Below are 22,004 nucleotides of genomic sequence, written 5' to 3'. Positions count from 1 at the left end.
TTTAATGTATTTTTCTAAAACCAGTTCGTTTAGACCTAACCAGTCCCGGTTTGACCGGTTCCGGTCGGTAAACCGGTTCATTAGGTGGACCGGTCCGGTCACCGGTTCCGGTTTTAAAAACATTGGTTTTCACACAGTAGACTAGTCATTGCGGTAAATAGAAGCTTGTCCCTATGTTTTTATGCAGATCTTACAGGCTGTCATATAGGACAGTGAGTTATTTTTACTCATAACTCCTTAACCAGACTTCATAATCAAGAAATAATCACATCTTGGGCCAGAGTAACTCCAGTGTACCAAAACCCATAGGTTGCATGATTTGAAGTATTTTAGCTACTAATATCTTCTATAGAAGTTTGCTCTGTTTTTAGCACTATTGCTACACAGGACATCAGGTAATTCAAAAACCTCCACCTCATTGACTTTATACAAGGCACTGGATATAAGTCGAAGTTGTTGGGGAATTTAGGGACTCCTCCTTTGGTTGTTTAGGAGATGTTGGATCTAGACTCTAAATAGTGGGGGCTTGTCATGTCCCTTCTCAAAAACATTAGTCACAGGGCGCAGCTACACATTTTTGGCACAATTTTGACTTAGGAGGAGGGCCCCACACTTCGACTTAGGACCCATGGGGCAATTTCGACTTTATTTAGCAGCTAGTGGAATGTGGGGGCCACCCACATGGGGAATTCGAACTTGGCCATTCGATGTGCTTGGAGGGAAATCAAATGGGTGGATGGAGGGGCCCACATGAGGCCAAGGAGGGCCAAGGTAATAAAAGGAGGATCAGCTCTCATTTTCGACCATCTTCTACATTTGCAAACAAACACTCACTTGTACGCTTTGCTGCTTAGCATGTCTACCGGCTGTTTAGCCATGAATCTCTCATGCAGGAGATTCAACCTCTACTTCGGGGGACCATCCGTGCCCGCCCTAGGGAAGTTGTTCTAACAGGAGTTTCAGGGAGTCAGGGACAGCAACACACTTCAGCGATTAGTGCAGAGAGGGAACTGCATAATCCTGTGCAGCCAAAAAACATGCAGGAGGAGTTGGAGGTCAGCAAGGGGATTCATTGCTTGCTGGGAGATCCGGGAGTTGAGGAAGCAGCATAGAGAAGGCATTTTCGCTGGAGTTTGCTGCCAGCTAGACCAACGCAGCAGTCAGTCGAATTCCTGGACAAAGGGACTACGCAAAGGCCATCCAGCAGTAAATTCGTGGGACTTGGACAGTAGTTGATCTTGGCCAAGAGCCATCCGGGGAGCTAGGAGTTGAATAGAACAGGTAAAACTAGCATTTTGGAAGAGTTTGCAGAGGGATTTGCAGGTTGTTTCCTAGAAGTCGAAATTTGCAGTCGACGCTGGGGAGAGGCTCCAAGGAGGTCGTAAATCCAAAATCAAAACCAGTTAAATTTCCTTCTGGGTTTTTCTGGGTTTTGTCCAAGGAGTCCAGGGTTAAAAGCACACAATTTTCTGGGCAGTTTTTTAGCACTTTCCAGCTAGTCAAAGTTCAACAGGGCAGCAATTTACTAGGGCAGCCCAGTGCAGAGTGGTGCAACAGCTGGGCAGCCGTTAGCTCAGCTATTTTCCCACCTGGGGTTGGTCTTACTTGTTCATTGGGACAAGCTCAGGTGCACCATTCCATTTCATATTGTATCTAGCCTGCAGATTTTTAATAATATGGCTCAATAGTTCCTTATTGGGAAAGTTTTCATGGATGTTTGATGTGTGTTTTATTTTTTATATGTTGTTGCACAGTTTATTTGCTTAATATCAATTACATTCCTACTTAGGAAGATTACAACGCTTGGGCCAAGGTGACAGTGGGTCCCTGTGCTATATGTACCCATCTAGCAAGGTTACCATAACCTTAGCAGCTCTACTAAAAAGATCAATTAACACAAGCCAAATAAGACACTCAATCAAGAAGACTGGAGATAGGCTAGAGAGATAGAGATCAAGCAATAGTCACTAGGCTAGTATGATGCACAAATGCGATGTTTGTAACAATATTTCATATTAATCAAAAATACACTTGGCAATGTCGCAAATTGAGACATTCTTTTTTATGTTTGTCCAAAGATCTTTATATTTCTTGAAAGATCTCACGTAATTGGTTGTAGAGATTATTTGACAAGCAGCATAGCAGGTTGCAAATAGCTCAAAAGGGCCAATGGCCTCAACATATTTGCAAGAATTTGAATCAGGCAAAACCTCAGTTCATCTATTTCCTAAAGCCTTGCAATAGTCACTAAATGACTCAAAAAGGCCCTACCCAATCTAGAATCTCAATGAAATACTTCATACATTAATAAATAGAACTGCAATTTGTACAAACTAAAATGAATATTATAGAACCCTATAACATATCCAAGGAAAACATACTTTCTAAGTTCCTATTGAATTCCTGAAAGAATTTACAAATATTTTCATAAACCAAGGCACATAACCATGTACTAAATCTATTAAATGGAGAAAAAGAATAGATCCTGAACAGTGCGATACAAGCACTGAATATGACCATTCATACATAAAGAGCATGTATTATATATTTAAATTGGGTTGTGATAGTGAACAGATAAACTCACCAGCAGGAAACCACCGGAAGTAATTATACATCACCACCGCAGCAATCAGTGTCTTCCCCAGCCCAGTTGGCAAGGACACTAGGGTGTTTGAAAACAATGCTGTCTTCACAATGGAAAACTGGTAGTCACGAAGAGGAACATTTACTGCCAAAAACATTAAAAATATTAGAACAACATGCTACCAAATATCCATGAAGGAAAAGTGCTTATATGTATGATTCAATCATTTCAAGAACAAAACCAATCATCAAACCGGAGTTTTCAGAATGGCCAATCAGAGGAAAAAATTACGATCTTTGTATCCACTATATCAGGTTAATCAAACAAGAATAGTCTCTTCTCAGGATCAGCTAATAGCAATAACCTAAAAGCTCAAATTACCGAAAGCAAGTGCACATATACCAGAAGCCAATAGAAATGGAATACAGCGATGCATAACTTTATCTTTCAGCCTAGCAGCAATGATATTTTACTGGTAACAATGAATCCAAACAGATGAATATTGGAAAACCAACCAGAGAACAGCTCCCAGTACCTGGATAAATCCATGTTTTGGCTGCAATGGGATCAATGCCACTATTAACACCCTCCACATTATATAAATCCTCATTGTTATCACATTTAGACATGCCATTTGAGTGACTGGATTGAGGGCCTTCTGTGTATTTTTCAGTGACTTCCACAAATTTATCAAGAGTGGATTGTCGGACAACTTTGGTTAGCCTTAGAGGTAACTTGCCTATGTCACTCATGTTTTTTTGTTTTGATCTCCGATCCAGAGGCTTCTGAACATAATTAGAAGCATTAGGGTTAAAAGAAGTAGTAGCCAGTGCTGCTCTATTGCAGGCATTATCAATCTCTGCAACAGCTGCCTCCCAATCAAACTCCTGCAAACAGAAAAGACAATAGGAAAATATTATGTAAAAAACAATTTAAGCAATAACACTATGTATGTGTAGGCCATAGCTACTTAGCTTTTTTACATTTTGATACAGCACTCATCAAAACAACCAGAAGAGTTCCCTTCACATGTCATTAATGTCTATTCCAGCTTGAATTTAACGTCAAACGTTGAAATGAACATGAAGGCAGACGTATAACCTTTGGCAATGTTAGAAAGGTGTCCAACTAACATCAAAATAGTAAATTGAATTTCGAAGCACTATAAAATATTCATTTATATAATCATCCAAAAGTTGGCATAGAGAAAAAGAAAGAAAAAAAAAAAGAAATTATATCAATGTCCACAAACGACCAAGTTAGTGTTGGAGTATTAACACTTAAATACTACCAGACAAAGTTCAAGAAAGTGACTTTAATGTGTAATTGAGGTCACGTTATATTAAGTCACCAACTATAGATCAATAAGGTAAAATTAGTATTAAGTGATGGTAGTTAGAATCCCAGTGGGTTATCTCAATCAACAGACTGTTTCAAGGCAGAGTTCATTATAATATATTCAGTTCTAGTCTATCTGAGATTGTTATGTAAAAATTAGTTAGATTAGGTTATTATTAAATATTAGTTAAATTAGATGAAAGGGCACGATCATAAGATCATGCCCTTTCCCCAAAGGGTGTTCCTGGCGGTATATAAGCCAGGGTCCCGCAATTGTAATCTCATCATCTGTATTTTTTCATCTATTAATAAAATATTTACATATATAAATTTCTGTGTATCAAGCATTTTCTGTTTCATCTGGTATCAGAGCGAGTTCACTCCTCGGGCTCTATTGATCTGCTCTTGCACCCTATCTTTCCGCCGTCCGACTGTGCATCTGCACCAATTTTCCCATCACCCGCTGTTCTGCCGTCCCAGCGCCATCCCAATCATTCCGCTGTTCTGCCATCCCCATCAAATCACTGTGGCTCCCAAAGTATTGCCGCCGTCCGCTGTCATCTGCACGCCGTCCGCTGTCACCTGCATCAACTGTCCAATTCCTTCCGTTCACGATTTAAAAAAAAAAAAAACAGCATCCGTTAAAAAGAAACTGCGGTAATATTCGATATATTTCGGAATAGTTAACGGGTTCAGTCAAGCGATATTCGATATATTTCGGAATAGTTAACGGGTTCAGTCAAGCGACGTGACTGTTCAAGAAGTTTATGATATATAAAAAACTATAATTATAATTTATAACGTGATTTAGTTATATATATATCATATTTTAATTATATATATTATATATATACTTTAATTAAAAGTTATATAATTTATAACTTTATATATATATATAATATTTAATAATTATAAATTATAATTATTATATTAGATATCATTTTTGGGATTTAATAATTATAAATTATAATTATTATAATTTAAAAATAAAAAAATTATTAATTAAATTAAATTATTAAATTAATTTAATTTAATTACAAAAAAAATTTTATTGATTAAATTAAATTATTTAATTAATTTAATTTACAAAAAAAAAAAAAAAGGAAGGAAAAATATTTTAGCTGGCAAATAAATACACGCCTCTGCAAACCCGCTCAATGTCGACAATGACAATGGCGGATTTTCAAAAAAGGTTGTTGGAGGCAGAGCAAAAGATAAATAACAACCACGACGAGGTCAGTAAAAGATTAAATGAAGTCGAGAGCAAGCTTGGGGAGCAAGCGGACAAAATAAAAAATCTTCAAGATACAACAAATCGAATAGAGATAAAGATGGAAAGTCAACATGTCCAAACAGGAGTAAGCATTAGAGAAGTCTTAACAATGTTGAGAAGTCTGTGTAAAAAGTCGAATTGTACACCCGAAGAGCTATTAAAAGATGGTGAAGAAGATCAAGAACACCTCTCATCAGATTCAACAAAGTCAACAAATTCTCATGAAAAGGTTGAATCCCCAAGAAAATCAACGACACCCCACCAAGAAGCAAGTAACAATGCCTTTACAAACAAGCAACTTTGGGATACCCTTACTAATCAACACCCTCTTTTTGCTCAACCATTAGCCACATAACAGAAGAGGGCAAAAGTCGAGATGCCTAAATTCGATGGGAACGAAAAAAACAATGTTGCATGGATAAATAAAGCAGAATAATACTTTGATATATATGACATCACTGACGATGACGAAAAGCTCAGACATGCATCCATGAAAATGGAGGGAGAAGCATATAACTGGTATATGTGGTGGAAAAAGACCACACACGTCATTAGCTAGAGGAGATTTAAAGATGCATTCTTCAAAAGATTCCAAGGTGTAAAGAAAGAAGAGTTCTTTTCAAAACTCATCAAATTACGACAAAAAGGAAGTGTGGACGAATACACTCAAGAATGGGAGACCTTAGTAACACGAGTACCTGGGCTATGAGAATCTCGTCTAATTCAATCATACATCTTGGGACTCAAAACACATTTACAAGTAGAACTTGAGATGCATGACATTTCATCAATAGAAGTAGCAAGACGAAAAGCAAAAACAGCCGAAAAGAAATTCGAACAATTATTTTGGTCAAAAGCCGAAAATTATCAGAGCGAGTTCACTCCTCGGGCTCTATTGATCTGCTCTTGCACCCTATCTTTCCGTCGTCCGACTGTGCATCTGCACCAATTTTCCCATCACCCGCTGTTCTGCCGTCCCAGCGCCATCCCAATCATTCCGCTGTTCTGCCATCCCCATCAAATCACTGTGGCTCCCAAAGTATTGCCGCCGTCCGCTGTCACCTGCATCAACTGTCCAATTCCTTCCGTTCACGATTTAAAAAAAAAAAACAGCGTCCGTTAAAAAGAAACTGCGGTAATATTCGATATATTTCGGAATAGTTAACGAGTTCAGTCAAGCGATATTCGATATATTTCGGAATAGTTAACGGGTTCAGTCAAGCGACGTGACTGTTCAAGAAGTTTATGATATATAAAAAACTATAATTATAATTTATAACGTGATTTAGTTATATATATATCATATTTTAATTATATATATTATATATATACTTTAATTAAAAGTTATATAATTTATAACTTTATATATATATATATATATATAATATTTAATAATTATAAATTATAATTATTATAATTTAAAAATAAAAAAATTATTAATTAAATTAAATTATTAAATTAATTTAATTTAATTACAAAAAAAAATTTATTGATTAAATTAAATTATTTAATTAATTTAATTTACAAAAAAAAAAAACAGGAAGGAAAAATATTTTAGCTGGCAAATAAATACACGCCTCCGCAAACCCGCTCAATGTCGACAATGACAATGGCGGATTTTCAAAAAAGGTTGTTGGAGGCAGAGCAAAAGATAAATAACAACCACGACGAGGTCAGTAAAAGATTAAATGAAGTCGAGAGCAAGCTTGGGGAGCAAGCGGACAAAATAAAAAATCTTCAAGATACAACAAATCGAATAGAGATAAAGATGGAAAGTCAACATGTCCAAACAGGAGTAAGCATTAGAGAAGTCTTAACAATGTTGAGAAGTCTGTGTAAAAAGTCGAATTGTACACCCGAAGAGCTATTAAAAGATGGTGAAGAAGATCAAGAACACCTCTCATCAGATTCAACAAAGTCAACAAATTCTCATGAAAAGGTTGAATCCCCAAGAAAATCAACGACACCCCACCAAGAAGCAAGTAACAATGCCTTTACAAACAAGCAACTTTGGGATACCCTTACTAATCAACACCCTCTTTTTGCTCAACCATTAGCCACATAACAGAAGAGGGCAAAAGTCGAGATGCCTAAATTCGATGGGAACGAAAAAAACAATGTTGCATGGATAAATAAAGCAGAATAATACTTTGATATATATGACATCACTGACGATGACGAAAAGCTCAGACATGCATCCATGAAAATGGAGGGAGAAGCATATAACTGGTATATGTGGTGGAAAAAGACCACACACGTCATTAGCTAGAGGAGATTTAAAGATGCATTCTTCAAAAGATTCCAAGGTGTAAAGAAAGAAGAGTTCTTTTCAAAACTCATCAAATTACGACAAAAAGGAAGTGTGGACGAATACACTCAAGAATGGGAGACCTTAGTAACACGAGTACCTGGGCTATGAGAATCTCGTCTAATTCAATCATACATCTCGGGACTCAAAACACATTTACAAGTAGAACTTGAGATGCATGACATTTCATCAATAGAAGTAGCAAGACGAAAAGCAAAAACAGCCGAAAAGAAATTCGAACAATTATTTTGGTCAAAAGCCGAAAAAACATATGCAAGACGAAGAACACCTCAGTATGCAGACGCAAAAAATACAAGATATGTTCCATCACATCGTCGTGAGGATGAAAAATCGAATGTGGAAATGCAAAGGATAAAAGAGGGTAAATGTAAACGCTGTGGTGAGAAGTGGGACCCCAAACATAGATGTGTTAAAGGAAAGGAACCAAAGAACCTATATAATTGTGAAGCAACCAATGATTCAAACAGTGAAGAGTCTGATATTGAAGAAACAGAAGATGCCCCAGAATTCTCACCAGAACTAGATGACGAAAGTATGCCGCAAGTGTCATTATCAGCTATGACAGGTATATCACAACCTCAGACTCTAAAATTAAAAGGACACATAAAGAAGAACAACGTGGTGGTTCTCATTGACTCTGGTAGCACACACAATTTTTTGGATGCAACCATGGCCAAGAGACTCAATATTTTTTCATTCCCTTTACCAAACATGAAGGTAATGGTAGCGGACGGTAAGAGGATTGAAAAGGTGGGGAAATGCCATAAGGTTAAATTGCAAATTCAAGACTTCAGTTTAGAGTCTTCATTTTTCACAGTACCATTAGGAGGAGTAGATGTAGTTTTAGGTGTCCAATGGTTGCGAACTTTAGGTACTTATGCCGCTAACCACCAAGTACAATTTATAAAATTCAAATGGGGAGGTCAAAAGTACAAATTACATGGGTTCCAAGCACCAGAAAATCAAATTGTATCATCATCTCAGATGATGAAGATGATTCGAAAGGGAGCACCTGCTTATGTAGTACAATGTCATCAGTTAGAAATGTTATCTGCAAATATGACTAGTGAAGAGTCACCAGAGATACAAGATTTAATTAAGAAACATGAAGAAGTATTTCAAGATCTACCCCTAAAGATGCTGCCTAATAGGGAAATTGAGCATACAATAGAAGTCAAGGCAGGATCAGACCCGGTTAACATCAAGCCATACCGATATCCACATCACCAAAAAACAGAAATCGAGAGATTAATCCAAGACCTCTTAAGGTGTGGAATCATCTCAAAAAGTAAAAGTCCTTACGCTGCTCCAGTGGTGTTGGTAAGGAAGAAAGATGGGTCATTCAGGCTATGTATTGACTATAGGGGATTAAACAAAATAACAATTAAAAACAAGTTTCCAATCCCCTTTATCGACGAAATGTTGGATGAGCTACATGGCGCAAGGTATTTCTCAAAATTGGACCTAAGATCAGGTTACTATCAAATTAGAATAAGATTAGAAGACATACCAAAAACCGCATTCCGAACACATGAAGGTCATTATGAATTTAAAGTAATGCCATTTGGATTAACCAATGCACCAGCAACCTTTCAAGCAACTATGAATGAATTATTTCGCCCACATCTCAGGAAGTTTGTATTAGTATTCTTTGACGATATTCTAATTTACAGTAAAACCTGGAAGGAGCACTTGCAACATTTGGATAAAGTTCTTACACTACTTAAAGAACACCAATTTTACGCAAAAAAATCCAAATGCACCTTCGGACAGGAAGAAGTAGAATACCTGGGACACATTATATCCCATGAAGGTGTAAAGGTGGACCCTAACAAAATCCAAGCTATAAAAGAATGGACCAAACCTATTAATATATCCAAGCTAAGAGGGTTCTTAGGTTTGACGGGATATTACCGAAGGTTTATTAAAAACTATGCACATATAACTGCACCTTTAACAAATCTTTTAAAGAAGAATTCGTTTCTATGGGATGAGGAAGCAGGAAGGTGTTTTGAAAAATTAAAAGAAATTATGTCTAATGCTCCCGTATTAGCAACACCAGATTTTTCTAAACCATTTATCATTGAGTGCGATGCTTCTGGATTCGGTATAGGTGCAGTACTAATGCAACAAGGACATCCAATAGCTTTTGAAAGTAGGAAGCTCAATAAAAGAGAGCGCCTCAAATCCACATACAACAAAGAAATGCTCGCTATCATGCACGCACTAGCTAAGTGGAGGCAATATCTTTTGGGAAGTAAGTTTTCTATTCGAACAGACCATAACAGTCTCCAACATCTCCTTCAACAAAAAACGCTTTCCGAAGAACAACAAAAATGGATTGAAAAAATTGCCGCTTTTGACTTGGAAATACTACATAAAAGAGGTAAAGACAATGTAGTAGCCGATGCCTTATCCAGGAAAGATGAAGAACCAACACTACTTGCAATGTCGGTTGTTGTTCCTGAGTGGCTTAACGAAATTCGAAGTGAGTATGCCAAGGATCCAGAAGTAACAGCAATAATCAATAACCTTCCCAATAACTCAAAATTTGAGTGGAAGAATGATATCCTATGGTATAAGGGAAGAATATATCTAAGTACAAATTCCAAGTTTAAGTTTAAGATACTCAAGGAATTACATGACTCACCGTCAGCTGGACACGTAGGATTCTTTAAGACTTACTACAATGCACGTCAATCCTTCTTTTGGAAGGGAATGAATCGTGATATTCAGAAGTATGTAGCAGAGTGTGACACATGTCAAAGGAATAAAAGCGAAAATATTACGACACCAGGATTACTTCACCCCTTAAACATTCCAAATCAGAAGTGGGAAGAAATCTCAATGGACTTTATCGAAGGATTACCAGTATTTGAAGGCAAGGACAAGATTTTCGTAGTAGTCGACAGACTCACCAAATATGCTCACTTTATGGCAATAAAGAAGTCATACTCAGCAAAAGAAATCGCTGAAATATTTTGCAAAAATATATATAAGTTGCACGGTTTTCCAAAAGTCATTGTAAGTGATAGAGATGCCAAGTTCAAAGGTAATTTCTAGAAGGAATTGTTCAACCATGTAGGAACTTACTTAAATATGAGTTCCGCTTATCACCCGCAAACAGATGGCCAAACAGAAGTTGTCAATAAATGTTTGGAGGCCTACCTACGTTGCTACGCTACAGAAAAACAAAATAAATGGGCTCAATGGTTACACCTTGCTGAATGGTGGTATAACTCCACCTATCATACATCAGCAAAAATGACGCCATTTCAAGCCCTATATGGGTATGAACCCCCGAAATGGAAAGATCTAGCTATTGTCCAAACAAATCTACCTGCTGTTAAAGATCAACTAGAAGAAACCCAGAAAATCGTCCAAATATTAAAAGAAAATCTAAATAATGCAAGGAATCGTATGAAGCAACAAGCAGACCGTAACAGAACCGAAAGAGAGTTTGAAGTTGGAGAATGGGTATTCGTTAAGCTCCAACCATACAAACAATTATCCTTAAAACAGAAAGGAAAAAACAAATTGGCACCAAAGTTTTATGGACCTTATCAGATCAACAAAAAGATTAGCCAAGTTGCGTATGGTTTAAGCCTTCCAGAGACAAGTCGTGTTCACAACGTCTTCCACGTATCTTGCCTTAAAAGGGCACTAGGTAACAATCAAACAGCACAAACAACACTTCCATCCCTTGATGATGAAGGAAGAGTCATTTTAGAACCAGAAGGTATTTTGTCTACTAGAGAAAGAAAGCTTCGATATCGTACTATCAAGGAATATCTGATCAAGTGGAAGGACTTGCCCGAAGAAGAAGCTTCTTGGGAGAATGAAGCATTTTGTCAACAACATCCGTCGTTACGTATGCTTTGAGGACAAAGCATTCTTTCGAGAGGAAGGCAATGTTATGTAAAAATTAGTTAGATTAGGTTATTATTAAATATTAGTTAAATTAGATGAAAGGGCACGATCATAAGATCATGCCCTTTCCCCAAAGGGTGATCCTGGCGGTATATAAGCCAGGGTCCCGCAATTGTAATCTCATCATCTGTATTTTTTCATCTATTAATAAAATATTTACATATATAAATTTCTGCGTATCAAGCATTTTTTGTTTCAGAGATCCTAGTCCAGCTGTGTCCCACCAACTTATCAGCCACTATTAGTGGCTGGTGTTTAAACCACCCTGCTTCGATGGGGGATCCCATGAGGTTTTCCTTTTGAGGGAGACCAACAATAAAAATTTAAAATTTAAGATTTAAAAAAATAAATAAATAAATAAATAAAATTGATGGCAGTTAGGTCAAGTAGGCAGCACAACTACCTAATGCATGAAACATAAAGTGATCTACAAAATTGTATCAAATATCATATACCACATCTCCTGCTCGTATATTTTACTTTCTAAATCGCATTGGAGCAGCATTAGACAAGACTAGAGCCCAGGATTTCGGTTAAAGAACTGGAACAAATTTCTCAATGTCATGTAGAGTATCACGTGCAAATTTGTATGAATATATTATGGAGGCAAGTTATAAAAATGACAATGTGCTTCAAAAAGGGAAAAAAATGTAATATGAAGTATACTGGAAGATATGTGTATTTCATCAATAGTCGACAGCAATAAAACTTTGGAACAACGAATTTTTAAGTGCATACTCAAGTCTAATCATATATCAATACACAAAAGAACATAATCTGAGTAGAAATAATGGACATAAGAAGGGGAACCACTAGGGTGAAGCATAGCAACATAGAGAAGACGCACACTAAGAGAAGAGAAAACCCCAAGAGGATGCAAAGAGCATCCGACAATGCATCCGAAGCAAGCAATCCCAATGAGGTTGATACAGATGTGTGCATGCAAATACACCTGAACATGCAAGCAAAAGAATGCACAAATATGTTTGGGAGACCAATAAATTCAAACGTTGAATCATTCAGATGCAAGCAATGAAAAGACCAATAGCACCTATGAAAAGTTTTTCCTAGTCATACACATGGAAACCTAGTAAGATTTTTTTTCTAGCAACAAAAAACTTGAACAAGCAATGTAATATACAATTCTTATTTATTATGAAATTGACAAGGATATATCTACAAAGATGTAATAAAAGATTAAAAAAAATAGAATAAATTAAATATGATTTCAATGAGCCTCGTGACAATGTATAAATATACATGAACTGGTTACGACGTGAAGGGTTGTGTGACCCTTCATGTTTTTTCATTCACCTAATGATTATTATTATTATTATTAGTATTAGTATTATGTTGTTGTTGTTGTTGTTACATTGCCACTCCCTTCAAGGATGTTTTGTCTTTAAAGCATAGTACATAAGATTCTCTAAATTTGAGCATGTTTTCATGGTGCCATTGTCTTTATCTAGTTGTACAGGTTTGACTTGTAGTGCACAATTTGAGTGTTGTCAAGGTACCTTGGTAGTTTGTGCATCATATTCAAAAGTTCTTTTGACTTGGTTATTTAATGTCAACCCTTGATGCTCCCTGGTATAATACTTTCTTTGTACATTAAAGTTAGAAGTCTTGAATTTATTTTCCGATATCCTTTGTTGTCGTTGTTGCATGTTTCTCTATGTTTGTTTTCCTTCTCTTATTAATTGTGAATAACTTTTCTTCCTAGATGAAGTTTCAACCTAGTAAAATTTATAATTTTGTCCTTGCCAATTAAATTCCATAACTTATTCTTCAAGGTCAGTCTTATGCATGCTGAATTAAATCAACCATTCAAACGTTAGTACAATATATATCTCAATGAGTCATAGAGCATAGAACCCTGTTTGCAGTTCCAAATCTTATATTTGTACTAAGATTTTATGACATCTTGTTACTCCTTTAACCTTTTATGCATCAACAATCGTCCCTATGAGGTACTTCATGAGGTAGACAAAAAAGTTTAATTGCTTAGCGAAATTAATATTTAGATAGATCTGAGTTACGTCAGAATCTAGTAGTATAGTTACATTCCTATTTTTAATGAATCATATAAGATTCAAGGTCTTATGTCCTAATTTTCTCGACATAGTTGCCAACAATACTATAGGTTTGCTTTTATCTCTTCTTGGGTCTTGAAACTTATCAACATTCCTTAGGTGAGATGGGATATATTATATAGTTGGTTCTTGTATTTCTTTTTTCCGTTTGACAATTTCCTTTTGGAACCCCTTTTCTTCAATCCTATTATATTGGGTGTGTTACCCAGCAAAATGGGTAACACTATAAGAGAAAACTTTCCTCCTATTCTTCACATCCAGCTGACCAGCCATGCAGCCCGTAACAGCCACCACTAGTTGATGATGTGTCATTATATCTCCCCCACTTGCATCAGCCATATGCTTCTCACCCATCTGGCAAGAGCATGTGGACAAAGTTGGGCTTCCAACCACAACGTATTTTATTCATTTTGCAATAGGGTGCTTATGCATGTTTGTATTTGAGCATTTGATATGGATTATGGTGTGAACCAGAAGGAGGGCTTTTGACCGTGATATTTTTCTCTCACCTTAAATGGGGGGTTAATCTTCGATCCTAGTCTAGCTTGACCTCCCCTAATGGCCCAATGGGTATAGGAGGGGTACTAATTGGGAAGCCCTGATTGAGATAGTGTAGTTCCATCTATCCCTATGCCATACTTACCACTTTCCATCATACAGTACAAGCCATTATCTAACACCCATTCTTCGGGTTCACCTAACCATTGGTTCTCTGGGATTTGCCACCCATACATCCACATGCCTAGGTAGGGCTCGAAACTTTTCCCTAGGCGGTTGATGTAGCTAAAAGAAAAGGAAAGAGTATATCATGGTGTAATGTCCCCGGCAAATTAATTACCTAAGAGACGAAGTAGCCTATCAATCCCCGTAGGCTATAGTCCTGAATAAAGGGGAAAAACCCAAAACCCCAAAATACCCATGTTTGGGGATAGTTGGGCAAAGAAGCCCAAAAATTGGGTCTTGGAGTAAACTTTACTCAATCAATTGCGAAGAAGAGGCCCCTCTAGGAAAACTATAAATACAAGAGGGAGTACTTCATTTAAGAGCATCATTGTGGATCAAATTATCTTTGTTTTTCTTGAGCCTAAAGCTCTGAGGGTTTTAAGACCCCTTTACGCTTGTCAATTTCAGTGGTGAAAGATTCCACCATAGTTGACATCATTCTCTCTCTTTTTCCTTTGAGTTGGCACAAGTTCCTATCTGGGTAGCGAGTTCTGTGGATATTAGTCTTGTATGGTACAAGAAACATCTAAAAACGCAGCAAAGGTTTGGATTGATTCGGCACTTAATAGTAGCGAAGTCTTGTTTTGACTAGGGCCTTATCATAGGTAGTGCAATCTCTAGCTCATACTAAATTGACGTTCTGGTGCAAGAACTTAATAAATTATCTATTGGTTTGGTCTGGGCACAGGAATATCATTTGGGAGGCCGTGAGCAATGAAATTCTGTAGTGGAGGCCAAGAGTCCAGGTGTTAGTCCTGGTACCAAACTCTGTATTGGTCAGAGGTTTTGAGACGTAAAACCATCACAAGGGCAGCTGATTGCAATTGCATCGAATCTTAGCATTCTATTCAGGTGTGAATTTTGGATAGATGGTTGGACGAGTAGTGTATATTTCTAAGGGTATCACAGCTGGAAAACGCCTTTCTTTGGAGCATTAAATAATTTTGAGTCACCATTTAGGGTCTGGGTAGGAAGTTCGTAGCCCTGGGAAAGGCGCGGGCACCTGAAGCTGATTTGCGGACATTTTGGACAGGGTTGATGTGTGTAAAATCCCCCAATGATATTACTACGGCATTCTTGAAGTTCGATAGCCCGAGTTTTCGGTTCTTGTAGCAGGAGCGAAAATCACATTCTCGAATCATGTGCAAAGTTGAAGTCATATGTGGACCTATGGCAAATGAGACTTGCAAAGGTTTTTTCGCTTTTGTTTGTGGATTGACGGATTTTGAGTTAGGGTAGTCCCTGCATGGTTAATTTAAATTGAACGTGGAACTTTATGCTGTGGAACTATAACGGACATAAATTAATTAAATTTGTTGATAGCACTTGCAGTTTCTTTACATTATTGTGGATGAAGATGTTATTGAATGATCTGCTATTTTTAAGAAGAGCTAGCATTATTACTAAAAGATTCAATTAATTACATTAATTATTAGAGATTTTTTTGCAAACCCTAGTGTTTCAACTTTCAAGAAATCCTAGGCCATAAAATTGCCCTACTCTATTACACATGGCCACAAAACAAAATTAAAAGAAAGAATATCAAATTCCAAAAGACGGCTAGGACATACACATTAGCATGTGGGTAAAAGCCTAACATGAGCTCTACCCCACTAACTATGGCCATCACCTGATTCTTGAGCACAGGTTTCTTTGTTACATCATCGAAAAGAAACTTTGCATGTCCCAAGCCTCGATGAGTAATGGAACGACGCATCCTTAAGGGGTAATAAAACTGCCATATCATACAAAGCAAGCTCTAACCCTTTAAGCTACGAGCAATAATATAAAGAAAAATCAAGCAAAAGTGAAAGGCGCACAAGAGGAGTGGAAAAACAAAGGCCGAGTTGGTAACTCATGCATCCACGATTGCTCCCTCCTCACATCTATACCCTCAGGATGTGAACCCCCATCTCATTGGTCCCTTTGACCATGGCACTTGGCCATGAAGTCTTCTCCCCTCCGTACCATCATTATTGTTCACCAGCACCTACCAATTGAAAGGTGGGACTAAGGAAATGTTACTTCCCCATAGCAACTAGAAACACCTAATAGGGTCATCCTTTAGCCACTCCTATCTAAGGAAGAAACACCATTGCAAGCTCAAGGCCCTGATTTTGGAAGAGAATCCTTATTTGAAGTGTTAAATAGCCCATTAAATTCAAGCTTGGTTTACGTAGATGCAATAATGATTATTGTCCCTAATGACTAGTTATTTTCACAAGAATATATGGTGTGATTGTCAGGTGGCTCAGCAGCCCATGTCCTGGGCCACTTTCCCATAGGTACCCCAGGCCACTAGAGAAGTATATTGGCATTAATAGGCAAAGCATTGAGAGCCATGGGCCTCCAAGCAACAATAGCACATCACACATGACCTTGGGCACCTCCTACACCCAAGTCGTTCTGCCACCTTACACTGGATTTGATTATTCTTCAAGATGACACACTAGGACCCAGCATGCCCCCAGGCCGACCTTAGCACTTGTTGGCACCTAATCATCAAGATTGGGTGAACATAATGTAAATAAATAAATAAGTAATGTGAACAGTCATCGAGAGATGAACGGAACAGTCTCTCCCTCATGTATATAGTACGGCCACCCTGAAGGAATATACACACGAATCAATTTTTGGTCGAGGAGTTACTGCCTGGCCTGACATGGTATCAGAGCCAGTCCTAATTTTAGTACTCCTGCCCTTGTAACTCCATTTTCTGCCTATTTTCCTGTTTTGTCCATATTTCAGAACTGCCACCTCTGACCTGGCAACAGCGTTCCAGTGCAGAGGGCGTTTTTGAAAAAAAGGCGTTCTCCACATGATTGAATGTCCTCGACTGAAATCCTGCACCCATCTCTGTACAGTCTACCGCCCTTGAATTTTCAAACTCGTGCCATAGTCTAGGTATGAGCGTGGAGGAACGCAGATGCGAAGAGTGTGCTGTTGAAGTTTGAGGGAACTTTGCCTGAGCGAATGGTGCGTGAAACGTGAGGACGTTGCTCCAATAAGACCACCATACGTGCGGCTGCCTGGACATTTATTGATGACTACACCAGAATGTGTTGGGTTTATTTATTGAAGAACAAATCTTATGTTTTTCAAACATTCAAGAATTTTCATAAATGGATTGAAAATAATGCACAATCTCATATTGGGTCTATTCGCACTGATAATGGAAAAGAATACACATCAAATGAATTCGAAAACTATCTTCGCCAACATGGGATCAAACATCAAACAACTGTGCCTTATAATCCCCAACAGAATGGTGTACCTGAAAGAATGAATAGGACAATCTTAAATATGGTACGATCCATGCTCTTCTTCAAAAATGTAAAGATAATGTTTTGGGTTGATGTTGTTCTATGTGCTGCATATATAAAGAATAGATGTCCATCTAATGCTATTAGAAACAAGACTCCATATGAAATGTGGTATGGACATGTTCCTTCGGTAAAGCATCTCAGGGTCTTTGGTTCCACCTGTTATGCCTTGATACCAAAGGTACATAGAAACAACCTTGGTGCTAGAATTCGTAAGTGTATCTTCCTGGGGTATTCAAGCACCTCCAAAGCACACCGTCTCTATGATGAAGTAAATAAAAAGTTTGTTGTATCTAGAGATGTAATTTTTCTTAAATCATCCAAAACTGACAATGTTGTTGAGCAGCAACTTGATCGCTTGGATAGATTCGCAAAAGCAAAATCATTTCAAGAATTTGATAATCAGATTCCACATCTTGAAGGGGGGATTCCTATACTAGATCAACATGTGGAATCTTCTTCTGAGGAACACTCTCCCCCGCATGAAACTCCAACAACAGATGATGCTTTAAGTGATGTGATTGATAGAATTAGGAGACTCAATCTTGATTCAGTCCCAACTCAATCAACGGAGCAGCCTGGACCATCTGAGAAAGGTCCCCCAAAGTGGCTGACAAAGACACTTGAAAGTGTTCATCCTGATGAGGTTGGAAAGATAGGAACTAGAAATTCAAACCGGCAAAATGGAGGTGATGTGGATGACTCTAATTCCCCTGTTGATATGGATGTTTCTTATGATTGTGAATTGAACTTGTCTACAGATTTTGAACCAACTTCCTTCAAAGAAGCTGCTTCTCATGATGAATGGAAAGAAGCGATGCAAAAGGAGTATGATGCCCTCATAAAGAACGGCACTTGGAAGCTGGTTGATCCTCCATTAAGAACCAAACCAATTGGCTGCAAGAGGGTCTACAAGAACAAGTATAACGTTGATGGCTCACTTGACAAGCACAAAGCTAGGCTTGTGGCAAAAGGTTTTGCATAGAAGGAAAGGGTCGATTATGAGAAGACTTTTGCCCCCACAGCAAAATGGGCTACCATCCGGATACTCTTTGCCCTAGCAGCTCAGAACGGTTAGAAAGTCCATCAAATGGATGTAAAAACTGCTTTCTTGAATAGAGATCTAAAAGAGAATGTTTTTATGTCCCAGCCTGAAGGATTTGTTGTGAAAGGACATGAACATAAAGTATGCAAATTGGTGAAGTCCTTGTATGGCCTCAAACAAGCACCGCGAGCCTGGTATGAAAAACTAACTGAGCATCTTCTGAAACTCAATTTCAAACATTATGATCTTGATGATGCAACTTTATTTGTCAAGAAAGTTGACAAAACAGTTTATATCTTGTGGTATATGCAGATGATCTTTTGATGACAGGGAACAATGAAAGCTATATTACATCCATAAAGAAGGAATTGGGGAAAAGTTTTGAAATCACTGATTTGGGCTATGTTCATTACTATCTTGGCATTGAAGTAACCCAACATCCAAAGTCCATATTTTTTCTCAAAAGAAATACATTGGAGATCTGTTGAACAGGTTTGGCATGACAGAATGCAATCCTCTTACTACTCCAATGGAACAAAACTTAAAGCTAACATCTATTGAAGGAAAAGAATTTGAGGATGCAACAAAGCTAACATCTATTGAAGGAAAAGAATTTGAGGATGCAACAAAGTATAGACAGCTTGTAGAAAGTCTCAACTACCTAACTACTACCAGACCAGACATTTCGTTTGCTGCTGGAATCCTCTCCAGGTTTATGCAAAAGCCTTGTGAGGGACATTGGTCTGCTGCAAAAAGAGTTCTAAGGTACTTGAAGGGAACTCAAGACTTTGGAATCAAGTATACGCAGGTGGACGACTTCAGCTTGATTGGATACTCTGATTCAGACTTCGATGGAGACAAAGAAATCGGGGTATCTACTTCAGGATATGCTATGAGTCTTGGATCAAGCGTTGTCTCCTGGAGATCACGCAAACAATCAGTTCCAGCAGATTCCACAACAGAAGCAGAATACGTGGCAGCAGCTGAAGCAACAAAAGAAATTGTGTGGCTCAGGAAAATTCTTGAGATTTGCAGGTAAAACAAGTACAATCAACTCCACTCATGATTGACAATACCTCTGCAATAAAGTTGGCCAAGAACCCAAAGTTCCATGATCGAACGAAGCACATCAATACTAAATATCATCTGATTCGAAATCATGTTGAGGCCAAACAATCCATCTCCGTCATTGTTCCACTAATGAGCAAATTGCAGACATCTTCACCAAAGCGCTTGGAAGAGAAAAGCTTGAACGATTCAGAATTATGCTTAGACTCACCAACATCCCTTCAGATTAGGGGGGGAATGTTGACACCTAATCATCAGGATTGGGTGAACATAATGTAAATAAATAAATAAGTAATGTGAATAGTGATCGGGAGATGAACTGAACAGTCTCTCCCTCATGTATATAATAAGGCCACCCTAAAGGAATATACACACGAATCAATTTTTGGTTGAGGAGTTACTCCCTGGCCTGACAGCACTATATGAGGGATGGCAACTAATTCAAGGTATGGTCTCACCTTTAGAGACTTGGGAGGGATAGTACCACCTCTAGAGACGTGGGTGACCAATTCATCTATTTTGCTCCATAATTTCTCTTGCCCTAGTTATTTTGCCCTAAGACAAACCCTAGTTTGGTCAAGCTTCAACTTGATGGCTTCTTGAAGGCTTTAGAGTCATTGTCTTGCTAGAATTCATTGTTGGAAACCTTTTCTTGGTACCTTGATTTTGGGTCATTCCAATTTCCATGATATTGTTAGCTTTTGGTAGCATCGGAAGTGCTCTAGCCTTGAAAATTGGTGGAGAGGCTAAAGCACATGAGTTCTAAAGAACCCATAAACCGTTTGGTGAAATTCCACCCTAATTGTATTTTATTAAAATAATTAATATTTTTAATGGGGTTCCCAAATCTAAACTTAGGAAAATTAAAATATTAATGGGCATTAATCAAAATATGGGTGAGAATGATCTAGAAGGCGGATCAAGTCATGTTTTAATCTTAGTCGTTGATTAGAGACTTAATCTCGGACGTTGAAGTCTCAACGAGAAAAGTATAAGGAGGCTTGGGGTTCAGTTAGAAACACACAAAGAGATTGAAGAAATCGATTTTCTGAAATGAGAAGTTCTCAGGAGGAAAATCGATAGGGGAGATCTTGCAGCAGAGGGGCAGTGAGAATCCAGGAGAAGGAATTTCCGGAGAATACAAGGCAGAGAAAGGATAGAAAGACGTCTAGAGGAGCGCTGACGTTGGCCTACGCAGTGCTAACACAGAGGCAGCGCATTCAATGAGGGGAAGTCGTGTTTCTGCAGAGGGAATTCGAAGTTCAAGTGCCGGAAGCCAGGGTATGAGATTGGAGGCAAGAAAGTGGATTTCTCAGCCAGCAAAAGATCTAGAACAGAGAGGCAGCATAATACCCAGGAGGGGTGACGCAGTTTGACGCAAAGACCATCAGAAGGTGATGCAAAGCCTCACAGAGTTGATGATCAGTCATTGATTCTCCAGTGACAAGGTGAGATCATTTCACTAGTCTTTTGTCTAGTATTTTCTCTGTAAAGGATTGCTAGTTGAGCATCCTAGATTTGTATTCAGAATTTTCTCCTGCATAATAATAAACCCTTAGAGCTGTTGCACCAGTTTTCCCGCATTGGGTTTTTCCGGGGACTATTTTGTCCAAAAATAATTGTGTCCTATGTATCTTGTTCTTTGCTCAGTTTCCTTGTTTCATGTAATCAAATTTAAGTAGTGTAGGTTGCAGAAGTAATTTGCTTCAATATTCAGAAGAATAACTTGATGAATGTAATTAAAATCAAGTAGGTGAAGTAGATTCAGATTTGTTGCAGTAGGGTTCCTTGAGGATTAGGAATTTTCACAGATATTAATCAAACCCCAAGTCTAGCGTGCCCTAGTCTGGCTTCTCCAAGGGATGTGAATTGCCTCTTCTTCATTGCTTGAGCCTTGTTCCTAAGTTGTGTCATCCCCTAGAAGCCTTTTGTGTCACCTTCTACCTATAAACCTAGAATATCTCTTAGGTGGCCTACATACCGAGACTCCTCCCATTAGTGAAAATCCATAAAGAGCAAGGGGTAGTAGCTGTGGTGACAGTGGGCTATTACTTTATTGTTGTCACTTAGTCTAGTGATTGCCTTGTAGGGTACCCCTCCACAAGGTCGTCTAATGATTGCCTTGTAGGGTACCCCTCCACAAGGCCTGATAAATTTCGCGGCAACGAGGTGCATAACCATGGTGCTACTTTCTGATTGTAAAGATGCTATCAATATCTTTTCTAATTTGTCATTAGGTGGGTTCATAACAAAAATCTTCTTGATCCTATTCACCCACATAATAGCTTTTTTACTGTC

General features: G+C 38.1%; 1 protein-coding gene across 3 annotated transcripts in view; it reads right to left on the bottom strand.

Moving 5' to 3' along the window:
- Nucleotides 1-22,004, bottom strand: part of FANCM (DEAD/DEAH box RNA helicase family protein) — a 318,538-nt gene that overhangs the window by 254,187 nt on the left and 42,347 nt on the right. For all 3 annotated transcript variants that reach the window (XM_089428297.1, XM_089428299.1, XM_089428298.1), the window contains exons 3-4: nt 3,120-3,471; nt 2,585-2,728 (exon numbers count right to left, since the gene is read on the bottom strand). In XM_089428297.1, coding sequence (XP_089284423.1) covers nt 2,585-2,728; nt 3,120-3,471 — 496 coding nt within the window. The remainder of the gene's footprint in view (nt 1-2,584; nt 2,729-3,119; nt 3,472-22,004) is intronic.

This window comes from Pinus tabuliformis, chromosome 4_2, assembly GCF_031772625.1.
Source record: "Pinus tabuliformis cultivar Carrire ecotype Pingquan chromosome 4_2, CPIR1, whole genome shotgun sequence".
Classification (NCBI taxonomy): Eukaryota; Viridiplantae; Streptophyta; class Pinopsida; order Pinales; family Pinaceae; genus Pinus; species Pinus tabuliformis.
This window is presented reverse-complemented; position numbering and strand designations above follow the sequence as displayed.